Source organism: Cuculus canorus, chromosome 2 (genome assembly GCF_017976375.1).
Source record: "Cuculus canorus isolate bCucCan1 chromosome 2, bCucCan1.pri, whole genome shotgun sequence".
Lineage (NCBI taxonomy): Eukaryota > Metazoa > Chordata > Aves > Cuculiformes > Cuculidae > Cuculus > Cuculus canorus.
In genome coordinates, this window is record NC_071402.1 from 24,530,481 (window position 1) to 24,551,237 (window position 20,757).

Genomic DNA, 20,757 nt, shown 5'->3' on the forward strand with positions numbered 1-20,757 from the left:
AGAGTGTGTGTATGCAAACAGCCTTCTGGGAATAATTCCTGTCCCACTGTAGCCTCAGAACCAAGCGCAGGAGTTGTCTGGGGATTGCTAATCACTGCAGGTCAGAAACAGTTACAGCAATTTAACAGCAACAATAACGATTGAGTCTCAATGCCCAGGAAGGTCCCCTGGCACTGTTTAGTTTTCCAGACATTTCTATTTTAGGGTATTCAAATTGAATACACTCAAAGGACCCAAGTTTTAGCTGGTGACTTTTCAAAAGTTTTCGCAAGTCAGCTTCCTTGAAAAGACTGATTGTTTAAAAATGAGTTATTTATTTTCTATTATTGTCCCACATCTTTGTGGCTCCTTAATACTTACTGTTAATCTCGATATTACTTATTTGGTTATGGAGGTCTTCATCCTAATGCATGGCAATGGATAAGTGTTAAGGATGGCTATTGCTGTATGCAAAGCAAAAGGAGGTTAGCTCCATTTGGTAAGTACTACAGCAAAGGTAAGGAAGGTATTGAAAAAGTAATTTATAACAAGTAAACATTAGTTCCATAAAGATTTTTCTTATAGAGTAAGACAATTCAAGCACAAAGGAAGGAGGAGATCACTTTAGAAAAAATGAGATCATAGAGAAATTATTGCCTAAGCTGGTAATTGATGGCAATTTTAAGACTCAATATATTGTGTTTCTTAGTTCATTTCACAGTAATGTATATACACAAATTACATGTCCTGTGACACTGCCAGCAATAACACCAGGTTTATTTTAAGATTTTATCTATGAGTAATAGAAAAAAAGTCTTCACATAGAATTAAATAAAAGAGGAGAAAACTCTTCTCCCAGATGGCACATTATAAAACTTCTTTCTGAATTTATCTTCTTTATTTGCCATTTTATTATTCCTCAGTCTTACTTGCCTCTCTTTTCTTTATGTCTTTCTTTATAAATCTTGGTATACCTCCCAACAAATTTACCTCAAAACTTGCTGGGTGTCAAATATTTGTTCTCAATGTCCAGAATTCTGTTTTTTCCTAGCTAAGTTTACAGCTGGAAAGATTGGGCCTGGCAGGTTCCCAGATATTTCCAAAATATTTCAGTTCATCAGGATGGTTTAGTCTTCTTGCCATATAATCATATAAGTAAATACTCAAATTTGAATTCATTCATAAACATATCAAGAGCAAAACACTCTGATGAGAAGAAAGACATACACGTGTATAAACATATCAAGAGCAAAACACTGTGATGAGAAGAAAGACATACTTGTGTACTACCTACATACACCTTCTAGGAAACTGCAGTAGCTTCATTTGCAAAGAGGAAGTACATAGCAGTTGATGTAACATTGTTCCTGTTTGGAAAACACATTTTGTCCTTTCTGCCAGGAGTAAATAAAGAATAGCAGTAATTTCAGCACTTCTTGGCTCTAGTGCGACATTTTGTGAGAGTTAATTTCCACCTCTTTTCTTTCTTCTCATTTTAATTCAAAGAAGAGCAAAGGGTGGTATGGTGCATTTCAGATACAATCATACCTACTTCCTGAAGTAAATGTTAGAAACAGCTCAGTGTCCCTGTCGTAGCACTCATATGTGCTGCACTGGCTTCTGCAGGTGACTCCACCTTTTACCAGCCCTGGTACAGACTTTGGGTCCAAGACTTGTCCCCATACTCCCTGATCCCATCCTTGCTCTGAGCCTTTCCTCAAACTCGCAGGCCGCTGGCCCTATCCAAGACTCCTTATTAGTTTGGCAGCTCACTCATTCCTCTTTACAAATTTCTTCATCTGGGAACACTCTGTAAATGCAACATAGCTTCCAGACATTTCTTCATTGCCTCTGACAAAATCTTTTCTCAATGTCCAGAATATCTGGGAGAACTCTACAGCAGGAGGCTCTTGCTCACAGGTTTCTATTTCCTTCTACATGCATATGCTTCATTACTGGTCACTGCAGGAGGGTTCTCACTTCATCTCACTGTTTCTATTCCTTCCTTGTCATCCTTCCCAAAGTAACAAGGTCATTATTAATACAAAGTCTCTCTAATTTCAGAGTCTCAAAACTGACTCCCAGTATCTCTCCATTTCTTTACTGAGATTGGTGCTGTCTCTGGCATGAAGCCAAAGTACAGTGTAGAGATATGCTTAAGTTTCTTAGGGTTTTTTGCATATTTCAGGTTTTCTGAGATGGAAACTGGTTTCTGCTGGGAGTCAAACCCTCTTTCATGGTCAGGAGAACCGAGGAATGGGTTCCATTCCATTGCAGGCAGGGAAACACCTGGATTGAGGGATGAAGCATCTTGATATCCCCACATCAGTCCCAGCAGCATCAACATTTACCCACCACTTCCTAACAGAAACAAATGTTACGTGCTCTCAGCTGAACACAAGTTGCACCCCTGAGAGGAGAGGAATTCATTTTCTGAGCCATAATGGAGAAGCCTCCTAGTACACACAGTTAATGCTACTTTGAATCCAATTCCCACAGACATCTTGGAGGCATTTATTCTGCCTATAACTCTGCCTTCTCCTGAACACATCTGTAAAACAACAAATCGCATCCAACTCAAAAAAAAAAAAAAGGTGGTTGCATGGGAGAAGATGATCTTCATATCTTTCTCCTTGAAGATCTGAAACTCCCACCTTGGAAGGACACAAATTATTACAGTGGGAACAGAGAGAAAAAAGCAAATAGCTGTTAGGAGTAATGAGAAAGATTCAGTGAAAAAATGTGACCTTAATGAGTTTGTGCTGTTCTCCTTTCAGGATATTAACTTAATGTTTTAAAAACTTCTATCCATACTTTTTTTTAAAACCTCCCATGTCTTTGTTTACGAGGAGAGCTGTTAGCAACCCCAACATTACTCATTGATCAGCTGACCTGAAACCACATATTTCTATCCATTGGTAACAGTCTAAGTATTAGACTCTTTTCCAGAATAGCTGCAGAAACAGTGCCACGGGATAGCACAGTGTACCATTTCGCCTTGCCCCTAGAAACATGGGACATTGTACCCACTGGCAAACTATTAGTCCTATCCCTTTGGCAGTACTTACATAAGTAGGCGGTCTCTTCTCGCTTTCAAAGCAATTTAAAAAGCATGTTCCTCAATTCACAACAGCATCTGATTACCCACATACGTGTATAAAATGAGCTGTTCCTTAGGTAATGCAAACGCTGTTTTCAGGATTTTCAAGTTAACTTTGCACATATGTGATTTTTTTAATTAATAAGCTAAAGTACTCACAATGAAAGCAAAACCACCACGCTTTTGAACCTTCAGTGTTCTTTCTTTTGGCCTGATCCTTCTTCAAGACAAAATACACAGAGGAGGCTTTGAGCTCTTCGAGATTATACACAGAAAAATGGAATTTGTAACAACACTCCGTGAATTATTGTCAAGGCAAACTCTTTTTCAAACAGAAATAGCATTTCTCAGTAATTTGTGGGGGTTGTTATAAATAATTTCAGAAACACAAAGAGTATTTGCAGTTTACTACATGACTCAGTTGTTTACTGCAGCAGCAGATATTCTTTCCTCCCTCTGGAAACCTTCTAAATCAATTTAAAAAACTGGAAAGGAAAAGGAAAATAGAAAAAGGAAAAAAAAAGGAAGAAAGATAAAAGATGAGCAAAACAAAACAAAGAAGAGAGAAAGGAGAAAGGAGAAAAAGAAAAGGATTTATTAGAGGGACTTACATATTGAAGCAATACAGGAAAACTTCTTGTCCTGCTAGAAATAGAATTATATCCCAATATATATAACATCAATTCCTAAATTGCCCTTTAAGCAGCATAAAAGGGAATGCTATTTTAATACTTGACTTGAAAATTAATAATGAATGCTAAATACAACAGTTGGCAGGCATAATGTTGTTGTGTGGTTAACAATTGCTAACACGGGCCCAAATCCAAACTCTCTGATATCCACGATAATTGGCTACACATGAGCATACTCAGAATAGGACACAAATCCCTGGGGTCTGTCACGGTCCCAGCTAGCCCTTATGGCTTGTTATCTGGGCCTGCTTCAGGGATAACAGCTTCTGCAGGGAACAACTGGCTGGGCAGGGGTACAATCGCCATTCAGATCTCGCCTTTTCAGGCTCCAGGACCCCTGTTAGGGGCTGGGGAGGCACAGCCTCAGCACACGCCAGGCTACCAAACCTCAAAGCCACAGAGAGAGGGTCTCCCACTGCAAGCAAACCCCAGAAACCTGAAACAGTGAGGTGGCCTAAGCAAGTGCAACCTTCCTGATACTATTCTAGACCCCAGCCAGGTAGGAAATGGACAACAGCATTTGCAAGGGAGAGGGCAACAGTTGAGAGATTAAGATGAAAGCTGAAGTTTCAGGCATAAAGGCCACTGTTGACCACTGAGCTACTGAGATAATCACTACTTGGAAGCAAAGCACCCATAGCTAATATTGACTTGAGACAAGGTAAGATGTACCTATATACCTCAGAAGGAAGAAATGTGATTTCATAGACTGTACAATGCTTTGCTCTCTCTCTCTCTTTCCAGATATAACAAATCTCTATTTATATGGCAATTCTACCTTTCAATTAGAGAGAATCTAAATTGATACATATTTGATTACCTTGTATCCTTATACCAGTTAGGTTAGGATTTTGCCTCTATTTTAACTAATGTTAAATATGATAATTCAAAAGATATCATTTGCAATCTCTTCCTGCCTTTACTGCCTGGAATAGTTTTGATCTTGCCAAATACTATACTAGCACAGGATGTCGAACACATGATGTAGTTATCATGACAAAATTCTGGCTTCCATTGCAATGCAGACTTCAGTTATTATAAGTCTATGTAACATGTCCGAGGACAAAAAAACTTAGCAGGTTTGCATTTATGTGTAGAAACAATACATACACACATATGCTGAAGCCATGAATGAGTTTCTTACAGCAGTTATAATCCCATGGTGGTTCAGCAATCCACATTAAGAGGATTTAGAGATCCCTGGCCGGCTCTTAGTGTATAAAAGAACAACCAATTCAACCAAAACTAAATAGAAATCTTATCTGCACTCCACAGAAGCATCATGGACTGGACTCACTTTTGTCACATATTTCCCCCTCTGATTTGCAGCTAGAATTTAACCTAGAATGGCTAACCTGGTTATGTTCTTGAGCCCTAAAGTTACATGCACACAATATTAAGAACTGGGTTGGATATAATAAAGTTTGGAATAATTTAAACTGACTGTAAACAATGATTTATAAATTTAGTGAGCACTTTGTGTACTTCAAGTTATTCCCCTTCATAGTATCAGTGGAATCATATATATATATACACAACTACCATTTTTTTTTTTTTCAAAAAATACTTGAACACAGCCAGAAACACTTGTGTTTAGCAGCAGTTTCTACTGAACAAGGGCCAAGTGCATTTCCTTCTTGGCCTCCTTTCCTATCTCCATTTCAATTCTGTGCAGTATTTGTTAATCTCTGGTAGTTTCTTTCTTCTGGTATCATGTAGTATCTAAAGGAATGCCCCCCAAATTAGCTTTTCTCCTTACATAAATAGTTGCTCTCAAAACGAGGTAGGTGCATGTTTTATATTCCTAAGGAAAGAAGGAATTTTATTGCTTAGAATATTATTCTACAGTTTATCCAGTTATTACCATACACTCACTTCAGAGATCTCCTAAGAAATATGCCCATGTGATATGAAATATATGCCCAGTTTACAAGAACAGAAGTCACAAAAAACCCCAAAACAATAAAAAAGCTTGCATTTTTTTTCACAATGTTGAAATTTTGCTTTGCTTTTTTTTTCTATAAAATATTTGAGACGCAGTAGCACGTAAGTCCAAAATCCAAACCACCAAAAAACCCCACATCAAAAACCAAAAAGTTACATCATGCAAGGACTGAGCACATGAGGCTTCTGAACATGAAACCTGCTGAAAGGTTCTGTGGATCCATAACTATGACCTTGAAATCCCAAGGTGGAAATCGCCAACCTGGACAACTGACACAACTCTTCATCAGTCTGTTTAGGTGCAGAAGTCTGTTTCAGTTACATCTGAAGGGAATTAGCTTATGTAACAGACATAATTTAATCTTTATAACCATGTAGCCAAGTATATTTCCATTACTGCTTTTCTTTAGGATCCAAAAAGCAATGCTAAGCTGGCAAAATATGCCTTTTGTGATTGGTGTGTAATGCATTATAACAAAGCAGCTGTGCTCAGCAGGAACAACGGTTGTGTCAGAACGCTAAGTTGAAACACTTCAGAGCTCTGATAAAAGCTCTTTAAGAGCGAAGTTTCTAAAACAAAAGATTAATTTTCTTTAAGGAATCAGAATACGGCCAAGGATCCAATATTCAGGATCAAATTACTGATGAGGGGAAAGCGAAGGTAAAATTTAGCTCAAATGTCATGTAAGAGGAGAAGTTTCCACCCTTTGCTACAGGAAAGGCAAATGGACCATCCTATTTCTTTCTGTTATTTCACAGGATCTTGCAGGACTATGGAAACAATCCTTTAGAACATAAATACATCTACATTAAACAATAGTTTCCAGTAATCTAAATAATAATTCTATAATTATGAGAAATATATGTATATTTTCTATCTCTAAAGAAACTATACATGTCCTACAACTAAAATGCTGCAAGAAAGACTTAAGAAAATGTTAATAAATTCAATTAAATTGGCACAACTGAAACATCTTAAATACTTTGAAATTTGATTCATTTTTTAAAGACAGAAAACCCTGCAAAGCAGTTTATCTTTCAAGAGCTACATAGAGAGTCCTAAAAACTTTCTATGTAATTGATCCCTGCACAAAGTTTTCAGCTCTTTAATGGAAATTATTAGCGATAGCAATAATAATTGTAAACAACAACAAATTATGTAAATATCTTCCAAGTTCAAATAACACACACTGAGGTTTAGCAGTAAAACTGAAGATAAGAAAAACACAGAAAAGACAGCTCATTCCTTTTGAAATCTTTGTTAAAACACATACGTTATTATCCCTAACAAGACAATTAAGAAATCTATGAAATACTAGTGCATAGCTGATGAAAAATTAAATGTTCCTAAAGCTCAAAGTACTTTTATCCCTACGTGAACAATCCCACAGGATTTATCATCTGTTCCATTTTGCTCATTTTGTTGTTAGTTTCCTACAGCAAGGACTTTTACTTCTGCACATGACACTAAGAGCATTTTACCAGGCAAAAGTCATTACAGTAGCACACTTTTGTTTCAAGAGCTAGTAAAAGGAAGGAAAAAGGAATAAAATTATTTAATTATACTAATATTTATATAGCATGATCTTTCATTTCAGTCCTAAAAATACAGAGACATCCACTCAAAAAAAAAATATACCCAAAATAACCTGAATCTTTTATTACTTTTCCAGGTATCTGTTAGTTCTTTGCAGCTATATCGCTCACTTTTCCCTACCAACCAAGTCTTTCCACAACAGCAGCGGTTGTCATCATCACCACTATTTATAATATACATAGTATATAGAATGGGAAAGCTTCTAATCCATGTTAAATTGCCATAATTCTGGAGTGATTTTGTTCTTTCGCATGTCATTTAAGGGCCACTACAGCTTTCCAGGAGGGTGGCATGCATTTTACACATTCTGTTCTTTACAGAGAGGCACGTTTTAACCATGCCACTGTTTATATGTGTTGCTGAACTTGAAACAGGTGACATAATTTATTGTAACAGAATGCAAGGCCCAAGAGTCTGACTCCAAACTGCCACGTAGTTTTATGGGCTGAACCAGTGAATGTCCCAAGTTTCTTGCATCATTCAATGTCTTGAAAAGGTTCTTTCAGCCAGAGATGCCACAACTGTTTGCATCCTGCACATCCCAAACTGAACAGGGACCCAGAATTTTCCAAACGCAAGGACCACAAATCAATTTGCTTTTGAAAGAAGAAATAATTTAATCTATACATCTTGATTTATATTGAGTGCTAATTCTTTTAATGTATTTTCCATTATTTAAAATCAGAAAAAGAGGCTATAAAAGCCATTTAAAAATTATAGGGAAAAAAGGCAAGCTGAGAAATATGACACCTTTTAGTTTCTCCACATAACGCCTTGCTATTGCTTTCATTTTCTAGAGAAACAGGTAGTTTATAATAAGCTCACTTAGAGTACTTGCTGGGGACTCTAACATATTCAGGGGCTGCTTTTTAATCACATCTTAGAATTTAGGATTTTAGGAAGTTTGTGAGTCTTGTTGAGTAAGGTGTGAATGTGGGTATTTCTCTTTGCTGTTCCACATCCATATTTTTTTGATGGACTAGATCTCCAGAGCTGTGGTTTTCAGCCTTCAGTGGCAGAACCCCAAGTGTCTCAAGACTGCATCTATCGGTTTTGAGGAAGATGAGTAAGAAAGGGAACTCTGTTGTCATTTGGTCTAAAATTGTTCTATAGGAAGTGCAAACTAATGGGTTTAAATTAATAAAGGACAGATTGTGAAAGGTGCTGCATGGAATTTTACATATTTAAAGGATTACATTTTGTTTGGAGAAGAGTTTCACTTATGGAACTCCGTGTTCCTCTCTCTGTCATCCACTCTCCCATGTTCCGGCTTTGTTTCTTCTTCTTTCTCCCCACTACATCTTTCTGCAGGACATTTCACATTCCTCATGCTCATCTAGGTTAGGTCATCTTTATGGGGAGGCAGGCCACTTAACATAGCCCAGTGGCTGGAGAGAGATATCTAATGTTGTAATATCTATCTACTAATGTTGTGGACCATGAATCCCTAGTGATGGGCTGTGTCCAAAGCCTCATCCATGCTATGTTTTCATTAACTGACAATTGCTGTAAATAAATGAGCAAGAGAAAATTATTCCAACTCACAAACTGTTAGCAGATGAAAAAGTTGACCAGCAAACTGCATGATGATATACAGGCAACGATCAAAAAGAGAGACATGAAACTTATGTTTTAAAATGCAACAGCCACAAGCTAAAACTGCTAGATCTTGTCCTTGGATTTGTGGCAAAAGAGGTAAAATTAGCTACTTATTATAAATAAAATTAACCTAACAAAATAAAGGGATCAACATCAAGTAATGTAATGACAAGCCTCATTTCAGTGGCCACTGATTTCAATTCAACCATCATTATGCACAGCATAGACATATAGAGAGATAAAACTTGCTGGCATGGTAAAAGGCAGCTTTGACAAAAGCTCCATGAACCAACATGTATTTTTCCTATACAGTGAAAATAAGGGTTTTTTTTTACCAAGACAGCAATGCGGTAGCAAATATTTATTTCATACCACTTACATAAAGTAGACATAACATTCTGAAAGTAAATGCCTTCTTTCAACTGCTGCTAAATGTTCAACAAAATTTCTTATATTCCTGCTTGCAAACAGCCACCTCCTTTTTATTATAACCCAACTCAGCCAGGGTTTAGCCAGCGGCTCATTGCTCATGCCTTTTATCATAGGTATTAGAGATGGCCTTTGGTGACAGCGTTTCGGGTTTTGGGGGGGTTTCTCTGTAACTTACCTCGTCGAGATGGTGAGTTAACATCCCTTCTTCGGGTGAAATGTCCTCCAGGGAGATCTTTGGCCATGACAGAGACAGTGGAAAGCAGAATATGTCCAAGTAGCAGACAGAAGCATGCAATCATTTTCTTCATCTTCAAGCAGCAGAGGGACATTCAAGGATGTGAAACTGTAATGATGGACAGGAGATGAGCTATTTGATTACACAAAAATATACGCTGTAACCATGTCAGCCCCCTACCTGCACTGCTTTCCTCCCATCACTTACAAACATGCAGCTATACTGGCATAGAATAATACCTACCCCTTCAAGAAAGAAGATCTACACAGTAATAAGGCAGCAGTCAGCAGACCCTGCACAGAATTTTAGGTATTGTTAGGTGAAGTTCACAGTTAACATTTGAAATGTATCAACTTTTACAATCATCCTAATAATCAAGTCTCTCTAAAGCAAGAAAAGGAGCTTTGTTTCAGTCAGTCTGTCAGCATCGACAGATTCGTAAAGGACACAGGTATATTTTCATTATTCTATGCAGCACTCTGTTGCAGTTTTTTTTCAGGAGTTCTTGCAGCCCGAGGGATACTTTCTTCAGAAAATCTTGGAGAATTAAAACAAGAGAAGGGAATATGTCCCAGAAACAGCAATTATAAACGGGAACTGGCAACAGCTCATGCTTCCTTTTCAGCAAGCTGTGGTTGCTAGCATGAAGATAAGAGTTTAGGAGGAATCTTGTTTACTCAAGGAGACTTCTGAGGACTGGCAAGGAGCTTGCCAAAGGTTACGGAGAAGTTTTGTCATACAAAAGAACAAATCAACAGGCAAAATTCCTACACTAAGAGTTGATTCCTGCCCAGGAGTTTAAGGCACCATCAAAAACCGTGGCTGCCTCTGCCTGCAAAGAGAAAGCCAAGATCAACATGCTCAAAGCTCATCTTCTGGCCATGTTCCCTGTCGGTGGGTTTCCTCAGAAGGCAATTCTGTCTGTCTTCTCCTAAAATTTTATTTCTGTAAAGAGAGCACCTCCCAGGAGCTAGATTGAGCCTTGCAACTGGTGAGTCTTAGTCAAGAGCCCCCTTAGGTGCACAAAAGATGGATAAAACTACCCACCTTCCAACAAAGAACTGTTCTACCTGAAACTGAGTGGACACTTTACAAGTAGTGCAAATTTTAACAGTAATTCTTGGTTAAGTAACAAAGATGTTGGAAACAATTTTAATGGTGTCTTGATAAGCATATAGAGCCACAGATCTGTAACACAAGGCAGCTAAGTGCCCCAGTTCAGAAAGGGAATCAATTTTTTCCCCCACCATGAGGTACTCACTGGCAGAATATAGAAGCCTAAGTGAATATTTTCTCTGTAACAAAGAGAATTTATTCATTATTCTTCAGCCTGTCCCATACAACCATTACACATTGATCTATTTTTCTGTCTATCAATCTGCTTTTCCTCTTGCGTATCCTACTCAGCACTCTCAAATGCAAAAACAATGTCCTGGTGTATATGTCAGAGAAAAAAATCAACTGAGTTTATGCACTCAAAACACCCAGCCTTGCTTAAACATTTCATATTATTCAGTAACAGGCAAAACATGATTTAATGACATTACAACTAGGAAAGATATGTACGTAAATAATTGGCACTTACAATAGAGACCACAAAAAAAAAAATGTTTGGAGCCCCAGCAGCACAAACACCTGTATGGTGTTATTGGTAGAGTATTTCCAGTGCTCTAATCAGAAACAGATGGACACTGCAAACAGAACTCACGACTGAAAATGGGACAAAATTTTGCTGGAAGCAACCGTTGTTAGTGCTGGAGATTACCAACCTAAGCTTCTTCCAAGTTGTCTCCTCTCTTCTCTGGATATCAGCCACAACCACGGGGCCCTGCAAGAGAGCTTCTCTTCTCTTTGGTCTGTTCCTCCATCACACAAGGCAAAAGAACCTCTAGGATACGTGCCAGTTCTAGCACCAATGTTTTAGAAATGTAGAAGCCATGCTCAGAGAGCTAAGGAATGTAGACAAGTATTTCTCATGCTTATCTGCAAGGAACCAGGCATGACCAGGTTGTTCAAAAAGGCTGCTGCTGTTACCTGGTTATCATTGGCCTAACTCTCTCCTCCTTCCTACACATCCTAAACAGCCATGGAGATTGGGCTAAAGCCACTTCACCTGTTCCTAATGGCACATTAACGGAGAACCAACGCTACTGGTGCACCTTCATGTGTCCTGAGCCATCCATAAAGGGTACGATCCCAAAGGAAACAAAGACAAAAAAGTGACTCAGGGTGTCCTACCAGAAAAGTACTCCAAAGTAAATCCTCTTACATTCTGGCACTTAACATATTTTACAACTTTGAAGCAATTATTGATTTTTTGTTTTTCATTTTCAAATTCACTACTCACAACTGTCCCCAGGCAACTTCAGAAATAAGGAAAAAAAAAAGTGTTTGTTTGCTATGATTTTAAGTATTTAAATTCTGTTATGAAAACACTTACCCGGCGTGTAAATAACATATGATTACCTGATCATATAAACCAAAATACCTGCATAAGCATTCATTAGCTGTCACCAAATTCTGAAACATTTAAAGCAGTAAATTTTCAATCTTGTATGATTTTACCAATCCGTCTGACAAGTAACAAGAGGGGTACTACAGAAACAGAAGTACTAAATAACAGTGCCTATGTTTTAGGGATACTTTTTTTCAAACTGAACTTCTATTGCTTAATAGTGTTTCATTTTGATCCTCAGGTCTCAATAAGCCTTCAAGAAAATCAATAAGATCAATAAGATCTCAATACAGTTCAACCAAAAAAGATCAAATTCTCATTTTAAAAAAAAGATCTACTATCAGCAGTGTCCTACCCTCACAAACAGTGCTTTAAAATACTGTTTCAAAAGTTAACTGTGCTTAATAGAGGAGACCTTTAGTTGCCTTACTTCATAAATTTTGATAGCTAATCTAAAATAAAAATTAAAGTGAAATTGCATCCCTTTTCAATGAGGAAAAAAAACCAAGATCCTAAAGCCAAAGTCTGTGTGTGTGATAATAGATGCCACTGATCCAACCCTGTTGCATCCCTTTCATCCACACTGAAAGCTTCTGTTCTGCTTTTTTGAGGTGATGACAATCAGGATTTGTGTGCTTTGCTGTGGTTCCAGGTATGTATTTGTGTCCACTGCTTGCATTTTTACATGACCAGTGCATTGTGGTTGCATGGCTTCTCCACATACAGCCCTCCTATGGTTCTCTGTTTATTTTCTGTGTCTTCTGCAACATCCCCTGTCTTCACTCGAGAAGCTGGATGGTGTTTATTACACCACATTTGGTATTTAACACCTCATTTTCCCAGCAGGCTAAGCCAGACTGCTGGCACAGCCCTTTGTACCTTCACACTGCTGGCTAACTCTTGCTCTACCAGATGAGAATACACTACCAAACCAAACCAAACTTACAAACGTATTTTTGTGACCACTTGGAAAATATGTTTTAAGCACTTTGATTCCAGTTGTCCCAGCAGCATTCAGCATCATACTATCAGGAACAAACTCCCCTGGGCAGACTCAAAACCAAGTCACTGAACGAAAAACATCCTGAACGTCTCTAAAGCAAAAGATACCATGAGGAGCTGTGGCAATCAATGAGGTTCAACTGGGTTGAGCACCAAATGTGCCAGCTTCTGCTGTTTTATTCTTCTACTCATGGAGAGAGGAAGATGATGGTCATATGCAGGGCTTTCACAGCAATCTTGGAGCAGTCAGTGCATGTGACAGATGCACTAGACATCCCCCTGCCATTAACCAAACCAGCAGCAATTTGGCTCAGGCTCCAAAAGAGGTGGAGACCCGCACAACAGCCCAGCCAATAATTCCTCTAGAAAACCCACACGGAGCAGAGCAACACAGCAAACACCGATAAATTGTGGGAATAAGGAGCCTCATGCATACCTCTCTTAGTCTGTGCAATTTGACTATGAGCCAACCATTTTATCCCATAAATACAGCAGCCTAAGTGAGCCTTCTTTGAGCTCTCCCTGCCAGGCAGTGTGGCTGCGTGGCAATGACCTCCCCTCGTGCTAGGATGCCTCTCAAGGGTGCTTCTTGAAGCAATGAGATCCTTTACCAACAACAGATCATCGGTGAGCTCCCTCTTATCCTCCCTGGGCAGCAGGAGGACTGCACGCCAGGCAACATTTCTCTTTAGCAGGGATTAGTTATTTAGCTTAAATAAGTAAGAATTTAAATAGACTATATCACTTAAAGTTATAATATTGTTTGATTTAGTATGTTGTTCACTTAGCTCTCTTAGCACAACTAGCCTGACTTGCTTAAGCATTGGGCCGTGAGCTGTAACTATCTACTTAAAACTTTCTCAACCTGCTTAATCAAAACAGGGCCTCCAGAGTCAACAAAAAGTAGAACATACAGAGACTTCAAGGATACAGACCATCAACATCAGCTGTACCTAGATGAGATAATGACCTGTATGAAAGATAGTGAAGGAATCCAGTGAGGAAGAGTTCAGGCCCAAATGTTACTACTGAACCGAACCACCTGGGTATAATTACCCAGGATTCCTCTGTTCTCTTTGGCCCCTCTCTCCAGAGCCAACCATCTGCTGCACTGCTCTGTTAAAATATTTATTTTACAAAATCTGATACCTAAGAGTTGGCTTTGTGAAACCTCAGTTTCGAACTTCAGAGTGGATTGACACATGATGTTCAGACAGAAGGTAAGTGAATTGGCGATAAGCATGATGAATCTTTGAAATCTTAGCTAATTGACATAGAGGATCAGGTGTACACGTATAATTCTTTAGCTATAAACACATATAACCCGATTTTCCCTCTGCATGATTCCTCCACATAGTAACTTCATGTAGAGCGATTGCCATTGAACTCTGTCAAGTGGCACTTTTGTCTAAATATGGATTTTGTCTAAAATATTCATTCACAACAGTGCAGCACACTACTCTGTTGGATGTGTGAAGAAGCTCTATTAGGAGCTCCAAAGTTCAAATCTGATGTTTTGTGAAGCAGACTCTCAGGCATCGGATTTCATAAAATAAACAATTTAATAAAGTGGTACAGCAACTGCTGCTCAAAGAGGTACCATCTGGTGAGGGCTGCTTGCGGTATCTGCAGCTGTCTTTAAGAAGTTTGGTATAAAGGAAGAGATTCTCCTACAAGGTGACAAATAAATGGACAGGCTCTGTTGTTCTTTTCAGGCTTCCCTTGCTCCCCAACTAGTTGCCAGGCAAGAGCTAAGTATTTCCATGGTGTTTTCTTATCCATTTTGCCTGTGCTTGCTTAGCCCTACACCCATGCAATAGAATAATTTTTCTGACACATTGTTATGGATGTTCAATTTTCATGAGCTACAGTGTAAGAAGACTGGAAAACTAAATTGGGACTTCATCTTTAAAATACCTATTTCCTTTGTGGTACAGAAGTCAAACAATGCAAGTCTGTTTCTACCCTTTCAAATATCTTTCCATGGAAGTGTCCTCATAAGGGATTGATGGCTGTTTTGGAAAGAGAAACTACTGAACATTCAGTGTCAGTGATGATAAGTCAATGACCTTCTCCACTGCATGGTGCGTGTTATTAAGATTTGTCCTGTTTGCTGTGATAACTCTTAAATAATGTCAAGGGAGAAGAGATGCTCTATGACTAATGCTGAAGTCAGTGTTCTTCCATCTCTTCCCACCTTCAGGGAAATTTCTCTCACACAGAATTGGGAAATCCTTCCACTGACCTGGAAGGCCATCCTTTTTCATTCAGGTACCTTAAAAATATACTCGTCTTTGCTAGGCAGATCATGCTGTAAAAGAAATTGGAAAACCAGGGTAGTAATATTTTTCAGCTTGTGCCTCCTGCTCTTCTGGATGGTGTCCTTCCTCATCTTGCAGTACAAGTTCCCTTCCAAGGCTAAATCAGAAACACAAACTCAACAAACCTCTACTTCTCTGCCTTCTCCAGCTGCCATCAAAACTGGCACAATGCACAGGCAGGGAAATTATCAGAATTACCTGGAACATCAACACCTATAGTAACTGCAGACAATATCCCTTTTCTCCAACCCCATATAATTTCTCATCATAGATGGGAAGGGAAAAAAAAACCAAAGAGCAGAAGCAGCAGTTTATTACCACTGTAGAGGCTGCCTTCAGCTTTCCTTGTTTGATAGTTTAAAAGAGACAGCCATTTACTTTCATTAAGCTGTCAGCAGATCTAAACAGTGTTTTTAAGTTATAAAGAATGTACATGCATAAAAGGGAAAACGTTCTAAAGTTCCTTCAGCACTCCTTATTTTCTACCCATTTTAATATAACAGGAAACTATGATCATATTAAAACCTTTTGCTGAAGTTAAAGGAACTGCACGGGATCTGTGCAAGCCAATAAAACCAGAGTCTGTGTCCCCAAGTCGGCAAGCACAGTGAATTACTTGGAAAACCAACAAACTCCTATTACACAAAAGCCACAAAATATTACCTTCTCAATTCCATCACCTCAGAAATTAAGGACAGCAGGCACTGTAAAGCTCTGTTAACTATCAGTTACAACACGCTCCAAAGTACTTTACTATCCACAAGTCAGCATATGCATAACTAGTCCATTACTCATTAAAATCACTGTGTGTGGCTTGTGTATCAGGACATAGAGTATTAATAATTCCTTCCATCTTTCTGGACCAGTTGCTGACACAGGCACTTTCCAGTTTTGAAAAATAGCTACAGAGCCCCGTAAAATCCAACATCATAAGATATTCTGTCACTGCTTACGCAGGTGTTGTGTGGGGGCAGCTGGACACAATCAGGAAGATCGTATTTAGCACACCGACAATATAGAAGCACCATCTTGCCTTCATCCTTACAAACAAGCACTCTGCTCTCATCTTGTTCCACCAAATGATGAACTGGATTTTTCTGTGGCTCCTCCTGCACAAGGAGGACTTCACTGGGCTCAGCACCACACGACAGGTAGAAGTCCCCTAAATCACAGTTGTCAACTGCATCTTATTGATATGGTTAAATCATGACGAAGAAATCAGGTTGCAGGTGCTTTAAGTTTGTAAATTCCTCATTGCAAACTTTTCGCTGCAGGCACTATGTGTACTTGAGCACCTGAACTTACCCACCACTGCGCCAAGTCCTGCAAAACAGCACAGCAGTACTGCCTTGTCAACCCATTCTTTAGCTCCTTTTAAGAGGCTAACTTTGGCCACTTGCATCATCAGTAGCATCAGGAAAATCCAGGAAACTCATTAGCTAAAAGTTAATTAGCCATTCAGGTGTATTCTGAGACAAAAAAAAAAAAAAAAAAACCAAAACCAAATGCAAACAGCTTTCATAGTAGCACATCAAGGTACCAAAATAATAAAGCTAACTGTTGACTTGGCAACATCAACCTTTTATCAATATAAAACAATGAGTGTCTAGACAGTAAGAGTAACCCCAAATCAGCAGTATGTTTAGGACCAGAAGCTGTGTACTCCAGCACAAGAAGACTGGGACAAATCCTTTGCATGGGTCCATGGAGGTCTGTTTCCTACACGAAGTTTTACAGCCATGCGTTGTTTTGTGTCTGCAGAAGGGCAGAATCCTGGCACATGATGGCAATTTGCCCGTTCCAGGCATGTCTTGCATTGCAATGGGGACAGGAAGACAACCACAGGCTCACAAAGTCTTCCAGCTTTGTTTCCTATGCTTTCATATGGTCCTTCTCTTTTAGCACATATCCCTACCTCGGCCGCTAAAAGGATATTCCAGTGCTCTCTACACTGAGATCCCCCTGCCTTGTATGGCAATTAGGCTGCAGCTGAAAGAAACTCCATCGGTACCTAATTATTCTGATTGCGGCAACAAATGCCTACAGCTGAGTTGTATCCTGAACTAATAAAATCAAATGTGACAGTAGACTAAACTAACAGATTTTGAAATAGTAAAGGGAGGATCCATAAATGCTTTCTAGAGCAGTTCCTAGAAGGGAAGTGAATGACGTTTGGTAGTCTGCCAAATATTCCCACAAACCCAACACTGTACAGGAGTGCCCATATGCAGGGTGTAGCTGAAGGTGGTACAGGATACAGGAGGGCAACCATATTCTGGAAGCTGTCAGAAGAGCTTTGGGGATGGGGGAAGAACAGTTTGGTTATCCAAGCACAGAGGTCAGATAAGCACACGCACACACATATTGAGTACACACACCGAAACACACAGTGTATTAGAAAGAGCAAAGATCAGCATTAAATTTTATTGTGAGGTTTAAATATCATGGACTCAGTTGTCTAAATGGCTTGGAATATATGTGCAACATGTACAATTGAATTTTCTACAACGCTAATATAAAGAACATTAAGGGATACACTACTACTTTTTAAGTCATTTATCTAAATCCCATATAGACTTCCTGATAACTCTGTTGTGAAACTATTAACTACTATATCATAGAACCATTGAATAATTTAGGTCAGAAAGGACCTCTATAGGTCATCAGGTCCAATTTCTGCCCAGAGCTGAAGCTGACAACCATTACAGTAATTTCAGAAACTTGCTATATAAAAATTAACAAGTGATGCTGTAGAACAGTGCATCCATAGTATGGTTTATGCTGCATAGTTTCCAGCGGCCAGACTGCAAGCTTTAGCAGTGGGAATTCTTATTTTATGACAGCATCAATCTCCATGTTATGATTTTCTTCAGTCGCCACTTGGACAATAGACCTTTTCATTATCTTGTTCTTTTGGAGAAGACTCATCTGCACTTTCTGATTCCGAATCTGATCTAGACATCAGTCTCTCCACAATGTTCCCAGAAGAGCAGCATGGGAAAAATGAGAAACTTCATTTTTACCACAAAGAGTAAGTATTTACATAAAAGCATATATTATATGACATATAATACATATGTAGGCAGCTTAGTTTTGTCTCTGTGAGGTAGTCACAAACCATAACAGACTGTTAATTGCACACAGAAAGGCTTTTTTTTTTTTTAAAAAAAAAAAAAGGATACAGTAGTTCTGAAACTTTTTTGCAAACCCACACTGACCACAGTACCGGCACCAGTGCAAACCAATCATTTGGGGATTAAAACCCCTCCATTCCAAATACTGCTTTCTCATAATGAGAACATGATCTAACAATGAGTACACTATATAAAAGGAGCTTATTAATGATGTTCAGATTATAATTAAATGGCAATGTTTAGTGTTTTACCCTCCCATGGAGACGGTTTATAAGCCATGGGAGAGTACTTAGATCTGATTAGTCTTTCCCTAGTTTCCCTGGACTGATTAAACCATCTTTTACTATTACAGCTGAGTCCCAGGGTCCCAGCTCATAAACACCAGTGTGCATTAGTTTGTTCATGAGGAATCCCAGTGAGCTCAATGGAAAGAGTCATGTAAAGTAATTGGGTGTGAATACTGAGTGCATGATTGAGGATCTTAGCTACAGCCTTGTGTAACTGAGTGCTATATTCTCTTAAGATAAAAAATAAACCAAATTTAATTTGATGCATATTGTTGTAATCATAGTGATATAGAGTACCTGAGCAAAAGTTAAAAAAAAAAAACCAAAAACATTGCTTAAAGCTGAAAAGTGTATAATTCAAAAATTATTTTATGGAAAAGCCATATGTGTAATTTTATTAAGCTCTTGATTTCAGGAGAATTTACTATGAGATTCAGCATGATCACTTCATCTGAAGCAGTCGGCTGCCTGACACTAGCGCAGGTATAACACATAATGCAGCATGTCACTTTTCCAGATCTCAGTCACTATCATTCACCCCTTGAATGAGGGCCCCAAAAGAAAACTCAAGCATTTAGGAAGTATCACATAAATCAGGACGTTGCATTTTTCCCTCTCAGTTAACACGAACCCACAGCTAAGCAGTGACAGTGTCCAGTCTGAAACAGAAAGAACTGTCTTCCAAAACAGCAATATGTAGTCATTAAAGGTGCCATGGTAGTCTTTATAAGACTAGAGAGCACCATCTAGGCTGGGTTTCTAGGGTAAGTATATCCCATGCAGCAATCCCTCGCTCCTCTGCAGCTGCTCTCGGCAGCTCCCACGCCGCGTGTCAGAGGCGACTGTTCCAGCCCTGGGCTACCTGCAGGGATGTTGGAACCAGAGGATCTTGAGGGGGGGTTGAAAGTAGATGATCTTTAGGGGGGTTGGAACCTGATGATCTTTCAGGTCCCTCCCAACGCAAACTATTCTATGTACCCACTGCACAACTCGAACCCCCATCCCGTCCAACTGGAAGCTTTGCACCTGCAGGCTACTAACAAATGTTTCCAGGTAAAGTTTTGGCTCCGATTCTGCACTGATTTTAAAAATACAGCGGGTTTCCCCTTACAGGAAAAATACGGTAGTTAAGCATGCACAGGGAAGAGGGTATACAGGGAGTTTGCTCAGCCCCGTGCAATCCAAAGGAAAGGGAGACGCTTCTCCTGCGGCTGAAACACGAGCAGTAACCCCCCACACCCCTCCCTCACCCCTACGGCAGCCGCGGGCTTTACCTGCGGGGCCGCTCGGCGGGCGGCGGCGCGGCCGGGAGCGGGAGCGGCGCCTCCTCCTCCTCCTCCTGCCGCCCCGGGAGCTCCCCCAGCCCCGGCCCCGCGCGGCTCGGGAAAGGGGCGTCCCGCTGGGGAGGAACCGGCCGCCCTGCCCAGGCGGCGAGAGACGGCTCTTCCCCGAGGCAGCGCGGGGCGCCTCTTCCTCCCCGTGGGAGGGAACGCGGTCCCGATCCCTCCCGATCCCTCCCGCCTGCCCCGGGGAAGAGTAGCGGTCCCGCTCCTTCCTCCCTCCCCGGAAAAGAGAAACGGTCCCGCTCCTTCCTCCCTCCGCGGGGAAGAGAAGCGGTCCCGCTCCCTCCTGCCTATCCCGCGTAGGCAGCGCGGTCCGCTCCGTCCCGTCTGTCCCGTGGAAGAGATGCGGTCCCGCTCCTTCCTCCCTCCCTGTGGAAGAGATGCAGTCGTGGTTCCGCTCCCTCGTTCCTCCCCGGGGAAGGGATGCGGTCCCTCTCCTTCTTCCTTTCCCGTGGAAGAGATACAGTCTGGTCCCGCTCCCTCTCGCCCGCCCCATGGAAGAGAAGCGGTCTCGTTCCCTCCTCCCTTCCCGGGAAGAGATGCAGTCGCGGTCCCGCTCCGTCCCGCCCGTGGCTTTGCGGGAGGCTCCCCGGCCCCGACGGGACTCACCCCGCAGGAGGGAAGCGGTGCGGTTCGG

The 20,757-nt window shown here is 40.3% G+C and overlaps 1 protein-coding gene across 5 annotated transcripts in view; it reads right to left on the minus strand.

The window, feature by feature from the left end:
* MATN2 (matrilin 2) overlaps nucleotides 1–20,757 on the minus strand; it is a 77,446-nt gene extending 56,689 nt beyond the window's left edge. For 3 of the 5 annotated variants that reach the window (XM_054057263.1, XM_054057262.1, XM_054057259.1), the window contains exons 1-2: nucleotides 20,052–20,314; nucleotides 9,519–9,686 (exon numbers count right to left, since the gene is read on the minus strand). In XM_054057263.1, the coding sequence (XP_053913238.1) occupies nucleotides 9,519–9,672 (154 nt within the window). In that variant the 5' untranslated portion in view covers nucleotides 9,673–9,686; nucleotides 20,052–20,314. Of the gene's footprint in view, nucleotides 1–9,518; nucleotides 9,687–9,821; nucleotides 9,954–20,051; nucleotides 20,315–20,729 lie in introns of those variants that run through there. The other 2 variants (XM_054057261.1, XM_054057260.1) reach the window with 2 other exon arrangements.